Raw genomic sequence first — 14,242 nt, 5'->3', positions numbered from 1 at the left:
TATCAAAAGTAAAACTTCAGACCAGCAAATTTTTGTTAAATTCATCATCATATATTTATCTTAAACTAACAATAAAAACATGAAAACAAAAAAAAAAAAAAAAATTTTTTTTTCAAAAACGCATTTCTTGATTTGAACGTATTAGTTGATACTTAATAGCAGGAATGAGCAATCTCGCTTGCTCTATCATTTCCCTTCATTCATATCCCCTTGCCATAGGTTTTCCTTTAATGCAATCCACCTTGCAGATGAAATCCCGACTCAATTGGCGGCTATAAAATACTAATATAAATGACTGTAGATGATCACTCCTGCCTTTGATACAAAAACACGCATTGCCATGGAGCGTTTGTCTGAAAATAGAAAGAGTTTTGGAAAAAAAAAAAAAAAAAAGATTCTTTGGGACCCCACCTCCCATCTAACACCAATTTCTCTACTGCTCAATCATTGCGACTAGGCAGGCAATGAGTGTAGAAAAGTCTGAAATATTTAAAGCGACAAAACATGACATTCTTTCGAATTTTAACCGTCTTGTTTGCCTGCTTCGCTCTCTTTTTCTTTTCTTCTTCTCCTTGCAATCATTACAGTCGAGAATTCTTCCAGACAATCCTTGATGAAGGCATTTTACTTTCCTGCTAATATCATGATCGGAATGCCCAAATTGTGCATGGTCTAAAAGGAGAAGAATGACATTTTGAATAAGTGAACTAAAGAAGAAAACCTTGCATTTGGTTTCTTGAGAGATCTTTTTCATACTGCCCTTGATACGCTACATGAATGACAGACAACAAATGTGTAAAATTCAATTCTTTCACCGGATTGAGATGTTAATGGAGCTGCAAGTAGCCTGTAGCTATTTGCGCAAGTAATTTCTTGGTAGGGCTTAAGAGAGAGCGTGAGATTCTTTTTCCGCTTGTTCTTGGATGTGAAATTTTTTGGCCATGACTTTGTATGGACATGACAAATGAACCCATCCCTTCTACCTCACAAGTGGTCCTTTTCCATTTAATACAATGGTTCCCTATTCTTATCTTGCACTCTCTTTTGCTTTCTTCTCTTATCCTGCCCACCTATTTTCTTTCCTTCTCTCCAACTCCCAAAAGAACCTCAGCTGAACAAAAGCATCAAGAGGCATCCCCACCTGCATAAAACTTCCCTACTGAACTTGAAAAACTGGTAAGAAGGCACAAAAGTATTATTCAGGATCTTCAAGCAAGAGGGATAATGTCTGCTTCTTCTTCTTCTGTAGTATGGAGCAGAGAAGAAGACATAGCTTTTGAGAGCGCCATTGCCATGCACTGGACTGGGGACTCTAAGGAACAGTGGGACAAGATAGCTTCTATGGTTCCTAATAAAAGCATTGATGAGTTGAAGCAACACTATAAAACACTTGTTGAAGATGTTGAAGCAATTGAAGGTGGACTTGTGCCACTTCCCAATTACAGTGGGGAAGAAGCTTCTTCGTCGACTAAGGACCATCAAAGCTTCTCTGCCATTACAGCTACCGACAGGCGTTCTAATTTTGGTTATAGGAGTGCATTTCCAGGATTAGGTCATGATTCTAGTGGTCAGGGAGGAGGAAAAGGAGGATCCAGGTCAGAGCAAGAGCGCCGGAAAGGGATTCCTTGGACCGAAGAAGAGCATAGGTATCATCATATACATATATATCCATCTAGTCTCATTCCCAAATTCTTGGATTGCAGTCTGGATGTCCGAAATATGGACTAAGGCCTACTCTCTTTGTATTTTTTTTTTTTCTTATCTCAGGTTATTTTTGCTTGGTCTAGACAAGTTTGGGAAAGGGGATTGGAGAAGCATTTCCAGAAACTTTGTCATATCCAGAACCCCAACACAGGTTGCAAGCCATGCTCAGAAATACTTCATTCGTTTGAATTCTATGAATAGAGATAGAAGGAGATCCAGTATCCATGATATTACCAGCGTGAACAATGGAGATGTTTCTAGTCATCAGGCACCCATAACAGGCCAACAAACCAATACAACCCCATCAGCTACTGCTGCTGCTGCTCTGGGACCAGCAATGAAGCACAGGGGACAACAAACTATGCATGGATTGGGGGTATACGGCGCACCGGTAGGTCATCCGGTTGTTGCTGCTGCTGCTGCTCCTGGTCATATGGCATCTGCAGTTGGCACACCTGTATTGCTTCCTCATGGGCATCATCCCCCTTATGTTGTGCCCGTTGCATATCCAATGGCACCACCTCAGCCAATGCACCAATAACACAGTTCCTCGCATATTTGGTTTATGACTTCATTGATACGAGGAGATAATTCTACATCACTTTTTTAACGGACGGTGGAAATGCTGGCTTTGACGACCCATAATTGTACGAGTTGGGCACAAGAAGATTCTGTTCAGCAAACTAATACCCGCATCATATTCCTCGTATGTGTTGTACATATAGGACTCGGAAAAACATCTCTGTATCTGTTTGGAAAACCTTTTTTTTTCACAAACTATTTTTGTTTGTGGAGTCTATGCTGACTCCATAAACAACTGTAAAAACAACTCCAAAAACACACTCAATTACACTAATAAAAATAAAATAAACCCTCATCCTCTCCCTTCTTCCAAACACCACCACCACGTACCGCTAGCAGCCACCATCCCCCCTCCCCACTACCCCCTCCTCCCTCTACCCCACGTCGCCCAACCCCTCAATAACACCTAATCCATATGGATGTTTTTTGTTTTAGCAATCTTCATTAAAGATTCTATAAACTCCAATCATTCTACATTCCAGATCTTAAGATTGTTGCAATGTACTATAATCCTACAACATAGAAGACAAAAGCAACTTCCAAACCAGAGACGGAAGAAGCAGGAAAGAGTGTAGCTCTTCTACTTTCTCCAGTGATTGCCCGGGGATTTGGGAGATATTACCAAACAGAAATGAAGAGCGAATAAACATGTAATAATCTCTCCCTCTTTCTCTGAAGACAGACGATGCCTACCCCAGAAGAGCCTCAATCCAGGTCGCATTTAAAATGGTCAATCTCAGAGCTTTCTTCCGTCCGGGGCGACATTTTCCTTGATGCCGAAGTACATCATGTTCACAAAGGAAGCCAAAACCTATTCAGAATCTATAAAACGATATCTAGCAGAATTCCCACAACTTTGTTGGATGGAAGTTAATTTACAACAAAAGCAAGGCATGTGCAGATGTGCTTAATAAAGGACAACGTTCAAAAAGGAAATTCATTCCAAATATAATCCTATTAATAAGAAAATTTAATGCAATAAGGTTTTGTTCCTAATACAAAATCTCGATCTGGGCATTCCATACGCTCAACAATGTTAAGTGGCATTCATGACATCGTATTAACTTTTTTTATGACAACGGTCGCAATGGAAAGCAAACAAACCTAATTTCATTCCAAATCAAAGTCTATTCCAAATTAGTACAGTAGCTCTGTTTGGATTGTAAATTATTTGAGATATTTTTACTGTAGCACTTTTTGTGATGTGATGTATGTGAGATAAAAAGGTAATTGGGAAGATAAAAAGGTGTGTTGGAAATTGTAATGATGATGTAAGCAAATAAATTTTGACAAATAAGCCTCTATCCAAACAAACCCGTAACTCGATGATGTTGTTATAATGGCATCCTTGTTTCGCAGTATTAACATGATTAATTATTCCATGACAAAAATAGTATTGGAAAGAAAAAAAAAAATAAAACGCTATACATATACACACACAGAGCAGCGTAGTCAAGACATTTGTTGAAGGGGGTGTAATAATTAAAAAAAAAATTCTATGTGTTGTAAAACTAATAAAATAAACTACTATAATATTAAGTGAAATATTGGAAATATTAGAGAAAGAAATAGAGAAATAGATAGTGATTATCTTATTATTCCAACTAATACAAAAGTCCTCACAAAGGGTTTCAATATACCTCTATATACAGGTATTACAAGATTAAAGGTACATCAATTCTATTAAACACCCACTACTACAAGAATATGAAAAAACTTATAAAACAGTTTCTCCACTACATGAATAGATTTATGGATTGTAATTTCTATACATAATGTAGCCATAAATCATGAATTAATTCTTTTGGGAATACAAAGGGACATCCACATTTTAGTTGTTTCATAACACTCCCCTTTGGATGTCCATTACACAAAGAATATGCCTCGTTAAAACCTTACTAGAGAAAAATCCATCGGAACAAAAACCCTAGTAAAAGAAAAAGAGTACACTATTCCTGTATATTAATTTCTCCCCCTGATGCAAATATCATTTGAGATCTTTTAATCGTCGCATTCCAATATTCTTCGCCAATTGCACTGAGATATGATACTTCAGGATCGAGTATCTCTTCATCTTCCTCTTGCGATCTAAAAGGATCCTTATTAGGATCTAATGATCTAACAACCATTGGAGTACTTAATATATGTGCCTTAACTATATAATACCGCTTTAACACCTTTCGGGTATATGTAGTTTGGTGGATAAAAATTTCACTTTTCAAATACTCAATTTGTAAACCAAGGCAGAATTTTGTCTTTCCAAAATCATTGACCTCAAATTTTTTCTTCAAATATTCAACACTATTTTGAATCTCTTCAAGAGTTCTAATCAAATTTAGATCATCAACATATACAACAATTATCATAAAATTTGATCCATTTTTCTTGATAAAAACACATGGACATATTGGATCATTGATATAACCTTCTTTAGTTAGACATTCATTGATGCGGTTATACTACATACGTCCAGATTGTTTGACCCCATACAAAAATCTTTGTAATTTAATAGAATAAATATCTTTAGAATTTGATTTGCATGCTTCAGGCATGTTGAATTCTTCGCGAATTCTCATATAAGTATCATTTTCAAAATTTTCATATAAATATGCAATAACAACGTCCATTAAATGCATCTCTAGTTTTTCATGTACTGCAAAACTCACAAAAAATCTAAATGCGAGAGCATCCACTACAGGTGAATACGTTTCATCATAATCAAATTCAGACCTTTGTGAAAATCCTTAAGCTACTAGCTTTACACCTTTAGGTGTTTGGACTACAAGTCCAAAAAATTTTCTTTCAATCAATAAATCCAATTTAGATTGGATCGCATCTTTTCACTTTGCCCAATCATTTCTATACCGACATTCATCAACCGATCTAGATTCATGATTTTCATCAACTTCTATAATATCAAGTGCTACATTTTATTAGGCTCTAATTAGATTTTCTATGATTTCATTCTCTTCAGGAGTTGGCTCTTCGAAAGCGACCTCTTCAAGAGGTTGAATTTTATCATGACATTTATTTTATCTCCAAAGTTATTCGAAATCAATTTATACCTTATTTAGATAGGCTGGTTTTAAATTTATTTGTAGCATTTATACATGTCCTTCAGGGACATCAATTTTAACCAGAGTATTTCCTGCAGGAATAGTTGATTTAATGACTCTTCTGGAGTCGATAAATATAACTATCTACAAATGAAGAATTTTTTGAACTTTTAGTTCATATTATTTTGTATGAGGATAGAGGAAATTCAATTTTTCAGGTGATTTCCTTTCGGTTGATTTTTTCCTTCCCCTAATATTAGGAATCGTAATTCATCAGAATAAATAAATCATTCAATAGATCACCTATCAATATTTTACGATATTTAATCGTGAAAGGTGATTCATACCTAAAATAAATTTTAAATTTATTTTGGAGTCATATATAATATAAAAGGAGTATGTATAAATACTTATCGACTCTCAAATATTCTCACTTTTGTCAAATCACATATACATTGGGATCAGTAAACTTCTGGTTTACTGCAATTGATGATTATAAATCAAAATGAGAATGAAGACAACTATATCGATAACCATTTCTTTCTCGAATGATTATTATGATATAATTAACCTTTATCTCACTTGATTTTTAAACATGATCTCTATTATTGTTTCATTTAGTGTCTCAATTTGATATCCATTTCGACGGATATTCAAATTCAATAAATTTTTCGAGACATGATAAAAAGTAGTGATTTATTTATGATAAACGTTTCTCCTATAGGAAAAAATATAGTAGTGGCTCTTCTGGAGTTTCCAATCACTTAAACACTACAATTGATTGTGTTTGTCTCTTTTGTTGAAAAATAGTGTATATAGTAGCATTTATTAGCGAGACACATATTATTGTCATCATAATTCTTATGGGACAAATATCATCACCATAATCCTTTGATCCCAAATATTTAACACTTATTTCTTCTTCAGGAAGAAAAGCTAATTAAATCAATCATCATACACCTTCAGGGTGTTTAAAGAAATTGGCTATGTGAAGATGATATTATAATTTTGATTCCTCATATGAATTTCGAGACATTTATTTTCAGGATCCTTACTTTCTTGTCCTCATCATTATTATCCCACTTCAAGTGGTAATTTTTTCTCTTATCATGGTAAAATATATATTTATCAAAATCATAGTCATGGCAACAATCATAACTAAAAAATTAAAATTTAGTCGCATTCATTTCTGAAAATAGACTAGAATTAGCATGCAATAAGTACAAAATATTTCTCAAAATTTCTCTTAATATTGCTACTACAAGAGCATATTTGAGAAATATGTAGAGAATATTATTTTCAACTAAGAAATAATTCTAAACATAGCAGAATTATGTACTTGCAACCATAAGTAAATTTATCATACCAGGCTTTGAAATAATGACTATATTTTTCTTTAAGTATTTCAAAGGACAAGTGAATCCTCAAACATAATTGATTTTCTATAATAGCATCTCCAAAACTCAATGCATCAGAATATAAGTATTTATAACAAATAATTCTAAAGATAAATAAGTAAAAATAAAAGATGAAATATTACCTCAAAAATGTCAAAGAATATATGTTCTTGTTTAGTAGTTGCTCAGTAGTAGACACTTGTATTTTGCAATCATTCAAAATTTAACCATATAAATTGAAATAAATTTATAGGTTAGAAATTTACCCCAATAAATAGATAGATGTTGGCGAAAAAAACATGGGCAGAATCTCGTGTTTCACTTTTACTCATTGTAAATCCTCCGTTTTCACCTTTTACTCAAAAGTAGAGACTCGTGCTGATAACGTGTTGTAAAATGAATAAAATAAACTATTATAATATCAAGTGAAATATTGGAGATATTAGAGAAAGAAATAGAGAGTGATTATTTTATTATTCCAACTAATACAAAAGTCCTCAGAAAGGGTGTCAATGTACCTCTATATATAGGTACTACAAGATTAAAGGTACATCCATTCTATTAAACACCCACTACTACAAAAATATGAAAAAACTTATGAAACGATTTCTCCACTACATGAATAGATTTATGGATTGTAACTTCTATACATAATGTAGCCATAAATCATGAATTAATTCTTTTGGGAATACAAAGGGACATCCACATTTTAGTTGTTTCATAACACTATGATCCTTTTGGGAAATTATTCCCTTAATATCTGTCTCTTAGTGATAATAGCGGTTCAAATTTTAAATAATTAAAGTCGATGTAGTCTAAGGACCCAAAACCATTTTTCAGTGATGCAACCAACATTAAAATTTACCCAACTCAGAAACGCAAATAAAGTAATAGCACTACTATTAGCTAAAGTGAACATTCCACAGTAACACCATTAACGCAGCACAACTTTTTTTTTCTTAAGATAACTTGCAACTTCAAAACAACAAAAAAGTCTTCTAGTTGTGGTTAAATATCTAACATATAAACATAGAATATATTTGCCTCATTTGTAAGCAACACTCAGCATTAAGAGGCAACACTTCGCACTTAATCAATTTTCATCCGCCGGTGACACATCATACAACACTTGGGGCTCAAGCTTCATCAGTTATGTCGTCTACGTCTAGCATCCCTGAATCAAAAGCAAGTTAGATACCCAACCATGGTCACGCTGCAAGTCATTAATTCCAGAAGTTCAAAACAGCTAGATTAGAATAACATGAAAAATGTTGTTGGGAATTAAAAAGAAGAAGAAGGAGAAAAAAACGCAACAACAATAAATCAGTAAGCATAGAACATCTATTACGGCCATCTAGTAAGGAGCTGCTTGGTTCATGTCTAGGAACAGAAGTGGAATCCAAATCAAATTACCTATGGAATCATTGCAATAACAATTGTTTTGGTTATCACATTTTCCGTAGTGGGAATCAAACTAGATTTCCTTTTTTTAACAATTTGTTTTCCCTTTCCTAGGAGTGTAAATGAGTCTAATCAACCGGAACACCCAAGTATTCAAGCTTGTTTGATTATTTTAACAAGTTTGAAATTTTGTTCAAATTTGGTTTTTTTGTTTGCCGAACCAAGTTTGAATGAGTTTTTTGTCGAGTTTGAATATTATCAAACACAAAATGCTGTTCAAACTTGACTCGACTAATTGGCGAACTAAGCTCGATCGAGCTCTTACCAAATCAAGCTTGATTCAAATATCGAGAGTGATTATCTTATTATTTCAACTAATACAAAAGTCCTCACAAAGGGTGTCAATGTACCTTTATATATAGGTACTACAAGAATAAAGGTACATCAATTCTATTAAACACTCATTACTACAAGAATATGAAAAAATCTATGAAACGATTTCTCCACTACATGAATAGATTTATGGATTGTAACTTCTATACATAATGTAGCCATAAATCATAAATTAATTCTCTTGGAAATACAAAGGGACATCCACATTTTAGTTGTTTCATAACACTATGATCCTTTTGGAAAATTATTCCCTTAATATCTGTCTCTTAGTGATAATAGCGGTTCAAATTTTAAATGATTAAAGTTGATGTAGTCTAAGGACCCAAAACCATTTTTCAGTGGTGCAACTAACATTAAAATTTACCCAACTCAGAAACGCAAATAAAGTAATATCACTACTATTAGCTAAAGTGAACATTCCACAGTAACACCATTAACGCTGCACAACTTTCATTTTCTTAAGATAACTTGAAACTTCAAAACAACAAAAAAGTCTCCTAGTTGTGATTAAATATCTAACATATAAACATAGAATATGTTTGCCTCATTTGTAAGCAACACTCAGCATTAAGAGGCAACACTTCGCACTTAATCAATTTTTATCCGCCGGCGACATATCATACAGCACTTTGGGCTCAAGTTTCATCAGTTATGTCGTCTACGTCTAGCATCCCTGAATCAAAAGCAAGTTAGATACCCAACCATGGTCACGCTGCAAGTCATTAATTCCAGAAGTTCAAAACAGCTAGATTAGAATAACATGAAAAATATTGTTGGGAGTTAAAAAGAAGAAGAAGGAGGAAAAACCGCAACAACAATAAATCAGTAAGCATAGAACATCTATTACAACCGTCTAGTAAGGAGCTGCTTGGTTCATGTCTAGGAATAGAAGTGGAATCAAAATCAAATTACCTATGGAATCATTGCAATAACAATTGTTTTGGTTATCACATTTTCCGGAGTGGGAATCAAACTAGATTTCCTTTTATTTTAACAATTTGTTTTCCCTTTCCTAGGAGTGTAAATAAGTCTAATCAACTGGAACACCCAAGTATTCAAGCTTGTTTGATTATTTTAACGAGTTTGAAATTTTGTTCAAACTTGGTTTTTTTGTTTGTCGAACCAAATTTGAATGAGTTTTTTGTCGAGCTTGAATATTATCAAACACAAAATGCTGTTCAAACTTGATTCGACTAATTGGCGAACTAAGCTCGACGAACTCTTACCAAGCCGAGCTTGATTCAAATATCGAGAGTGATTATTTTATTATTCCAACTAATACAAAAGTCCTCACAAAGGGTGTCAATGTACCTCTATATATAGGTACTATAAGATTAAAGGTACATCAATTCTATTAAACACCCACTACTACAAGAATATAAAAAAACCTATGAAACGATTTCTCCACTACATGAATAGATTTATGGATTGTAACTTCTATACATAACTTAGCCATAAATCATGAATTAATTCTCTTGGAAATACAAAGGGACATCCACATTTTAGTTGTTTCATAACACTATGATCCTTTTGGGAAATTATTCCCTTAATATCTGTCTCTTAGTAATAATAGCGGTTCAAATTTTAAATGATTAAAGTTGATGTAGTCTGAGGACCCAAAACCATTTTTCAGTGGTGCAACCAACATTAAAATTTACCCAACTCAGAAACGCAAATAAAGTGATATCACTACTATTAGCTAAAGTGAACATTCCACAGTAACACCATTAACGCAGCACAACTTTCTTTTTCTTAAGATAACTTGCAACTTCAAAACAACAAAAAAGTCTCCTAGTTGTGGTTAAATATCTAACATATAAACATAGAATATGTTTGCCTCATTTGTAAGCAACACTCAGCATTAAGAGGCAACACTTCGCACTTAATCAATTTTTATCCGCCGGCGACACATCATACAGCACTTTGGCTCAAGTGTCATCAGTTATGTCGTCTACGTCTAGCATCCCTGAATCAAAAGCAAGTTAGATACCCAACCATGGTCACGCTGCAAGTCATTAATTCCAGAAGTTCAAAACAGCTAGATTAGAATAACATGAAAAATGTTGTTGGGAATTAAAAAGAAGAAGAAGGAGAAAAAAACGCAACAACAATAAATCAGTAAGCATAGAACATCTATTACGGCCGTCTAGTAAGGAGCTGCTTGGTTCATGTCTAGGAACAGAAGTGGAATCCAAATCAAATTACCTATGGAATCATTGCAATAACAATTGTTTTGGTTATCACATTTTCCGTAGTGGGAATCAAACTAGATTTCCTTTTTTTAACAATTTGTTTTCCCTTTCCTAGGAGTGTAAATGAGTCTAATCAACCGGAACACCCAAGTATTCAAGCTTGTTTGATTATTTTAACAAGTTTGAAATTTTGTTCAAATTTAGTTTTTTTGTTTGCCGAACCAAGTTTGAATGAGTTTTTTGTCGAGTTTGAATATTATCAAACACAAAATGCTGTTCAAACTTGACTCGACTAATTGGCGAACTAAGCTCGATCGAGCTCTTACCAAATCAAGCTTGATTCAAATATCGAGAGTGATTATCTTATTATTTCAACTAATACAAAAGTCCTCACAAAGGGTGTCAATGTACCTTTATATATAGGTACTACAAGAATAAAGGTACATCAATTCTATTAAACACTCACTACTACAAGAATATGAAAAAATCTATGAAACGATTTCTCCACTACATGAATAGATTTATGGATTGTAACTTCTATACATAATGTAGCCATAAATCATGAATTAATTCTCTTGGAAATACAAAGGGACATCCACATTTTAGTTGTTTCATAACACTATGATCCTTTTGGAAAATTATTCCCTTAATATCTGTCTCTTAGTGATAATAGCGGTTCAAATTTTAAATGATTAAAGTTGATGTAGTCTGAGAACCCAAAACCATTTTTCAGTGGTGCAACCAACATTAAAATTTACCCAACTCAGAAACGCAAATAAAGTAATATCACCACTATTAGCTAAAGTGAACATTCCACAGTAACATCATTAACGCAGCACAACTTTCTTTTTCTTAAGATAATTTGCAAGTTCAAAACAACAAAAAGTCTCCTAGTTGTGGTTAAATATCTAACATATAAACATAGAATATGTTTGCCTCATTTGTAAGCAACACTCAGCATTAAGAGGCAACACTTCGCACTTAATCAATTTTCATCCGCCGGCGACACATCATACAGCACTTTGGCTCAAGCTTCATCAGTTATGTCGTCTACGTCTAGCATCCCTGAATCAAAAGCAAGTTAGATATCCAACCATGGTCACGCTGCAAGTCGTTAATTCCAGGAGTTCAAAACAGCTAGATTAGAATAACATGGAAAATGTTGTTGGAAGTTAAAAAGAAGAAGAATGAGAAAAAAGCGCAGCAACAATAAATCAGTGAGCTTAGAATATCTATTACGGCCGTCTAGTAAGGAGCTGCTTGGTTCATGTCTAGGAACAGAAGTGGAATCCAAATCAAATTATCTATGGAATCATTGCAATAACAATTGTTTTAGTTATCACATTTTCCGGAGTGGAATCAAACTAGATTTCCTTTTTTTTTAACAAAATTATTTTCCCTTTCCTAGGAGTGTAAATGAGTCTAATCAACTAGAACACCCAAGTATTCAAGCTTGTTTCATTATTTTAACGAGTTTGAAATTTTGTTCAAACTTGGTTTTTTTGTTTGCCGAACCAAGTTTGAATGAGTTTTTTGTCGAGTTTGAATATTATCAAACACAAAATGCTGTTCAAACTTGACTCGACTAATTGGCGAACGAAGCTCGATCGAGCTCTTACCAAGCCGAGATTGATTCAAATATCGAGTAGTTTAGTTCATCTTTTAGCCCTGCCCTTCCCTTCTTGCGTGGTTATTAAGATACTATTGCCAATCACCTCTAAGGGTAGCACTAAACCACTTATGCACCTCTAAGGGTAGCATATCAAATGACACACATTGCCATAAGAAGCATAACAATGCCAAGCAACACTCTAAAAAGGTAAACAAAATAATACAAGTTAAGGGCACTAGTCTAGATTTTTCTGGTTTTCTCAGATGCATGAAAAAATACCTTATTTTATCAATCATCTCCAGCTACGCTTCATATTTTATTCTGTGCCATCTAGAAAAGCATCATTAGAACTATTACCATTACCATGTGTCCATTAGATAATTGTCCAGAGCTTAAAAATACATGCTAACTCCAATGGTAAAAAGAAGGAAAAAGAAACTGAAAAAGATATATAATCATAGCTCCTCAATCAGATACAATGTAATGCCCTAACAAAGAAACAAATTTATCACTGCCACAACCACCCTCTTGCACACACATACATAAAAGAAAAACGTCTACATGACCATCGCTCATCTCTGTTTGTTCAAAGCTGAAAAAGAAAGCACAGGGCAGCAGCTACCACAGCATACAGAATGGGCTTTCCCTAGTTCACATTTTAGTTCACTAAGTTTTACATAAAAAAAGACATCCCAAATTCCAAAAACAAAATTCAACACCAATGCATAGGTTTTGCGGTCAAATCTGCAAGTTCGGAGGTTTTATCTACAGCGGCAGGGTCCTCCACCTTATCAAGCTGCCGTTCCAATTTCTTTTGCGCTGCGAAGAAAAATATGGAGATCGTCGCGCCCCATTTTTCGCGATGAAAATAAGTATTTACAGAAGATGTGATTTTTATTTAAAAATAAGTGAAAAATGACCTAGAGTGAAACTTTACAAAATACGACAGTTTGGACCTAAAATTTAGTCTAAAAGGATTTTTAAGAAATATAAGAGTCGTCACTCAGTATTGAGTTTGGGTGTACCAAGTCACCCCAAAAAAATGTTTTTTCTAACAAAATTTAAAATAAAAAGTAAATAAAATAAAATAAAACCATTTTCGACACAAAAGAATGAGTTTGGGAATCACGATTAAAAAAAGGGAAAGCAAATGTTTGATCGACTCAAATCTAAGGCACCCTTTCAATCTATTATGAACTAGTTGGGTGGTTTAATTAAAATTTCTCTAATCTAACCCTTAAATTTGTTACGTTTGGATATTTCTTATATGGATGCAAAGCTAAATTCAAAGAAAATGTCAAAAGGGACAAAATATCCATTCAAGATTTAATTGATATCAATCGTATTAATTGCGAAAGCCAAAATAATCCCTTGAAAGGGTCATTTGTATGCAAAAAAAAAATTCAAAAGAAAAGAAAATTAAATTATATATAGATATAAGTGATCATGGAAGAATGGATACAATATAATGGGTATGGGAGACAAAACTCGTGACATAATTTTCTTATACAAAGATTAACCGGGTATTTAAACTAAAAGGTTATAATCACTCATTTCCCATATGTAAAGAGTAATTCTCCTAATCTAAACAAGTAAATGAACTAACTTATTTTGTGATTTCTTAAATGAGATGTAATCTTAAATGATATGATTAACACATATGGAGGGTAGAGGATAATATAATAGAAAATATCATGCAAATGAGAAAAGATTCTAAAATAAAAATTATACGTGAAAATGTAATGAATGTTACACACAAGATGAATCTAACACATGAACGATATAAGGGTTTAGCGTTGGACTAACACATTTCTAAAATTCCTTACTAACGTTGGACTAGCAAGTAAGCGAAAGGGAAAAATCACAACTAACATTAAACTAGTGTGGTGACGTCATGTATTAATA

General features: G+C 33.6%; 1 protein-coding gene across 1 annotated transcript; it reads left to right on the top strand.

Annotated features, from left to right (window-relative positions):
* Nucleotides 1-974: 974 nt before the first annotated feature.
* LOC113738429 (transcription factor MYBS1-like) lies at nt 975-2,581 on the top strand. The gene is made up of 2 exons (XM_027265633.2): nt 975-1,646; nt 1,768-2,581. Exons 1-2 carry the CDS (start codon nt 1,225-1,227, stop codon nt 2,243-2,245), a joined length of 900 nt encoding a protein of 299 aa, XP_027121434.2. The 5' UTR covers nt 975-1,224; the 3' UTR covers nt 2,246-2,581.
* Nucleotides 2,582-14,242: the final 11,661 nt, after the last annotated feature.

This window comes from Coffea arabica, chromosome 4c (assembly GCF_036785885.1).
Source record: "Coffea arabica cultivar ET-39 chromosome 4c, Coffea Arabica ET-39 HiFi, whole genome shotgun sequence".
Lineage (NCBI taxonomy): Eukaryota > Viridiplantae > Streptophyta > Magnoliopsida > Gentianales > Rubiaceae > Coffea > Coffea arabica.
Note: the sequence above shows the minus strand (reverse complement) of the source record. Positions and strands in the feature narration are given on the sequence as shown.

Coding starts and splice junctions, on each gene's coding strand:
- LOC113738429 (XM_027265633.2), top strand. CDS start 1,225: ATGTCTGCTTCTTCTTCTTCTGTAGTATGGAGCAGAGAAGAAGACATA. Junction 1,647..1,767: donor TGGACCGAAGAAGAGCATAG/GTATCATCATAT, acceptor TTCTTATCTCAG/GTTATTTTTGCTTGGTCTAG.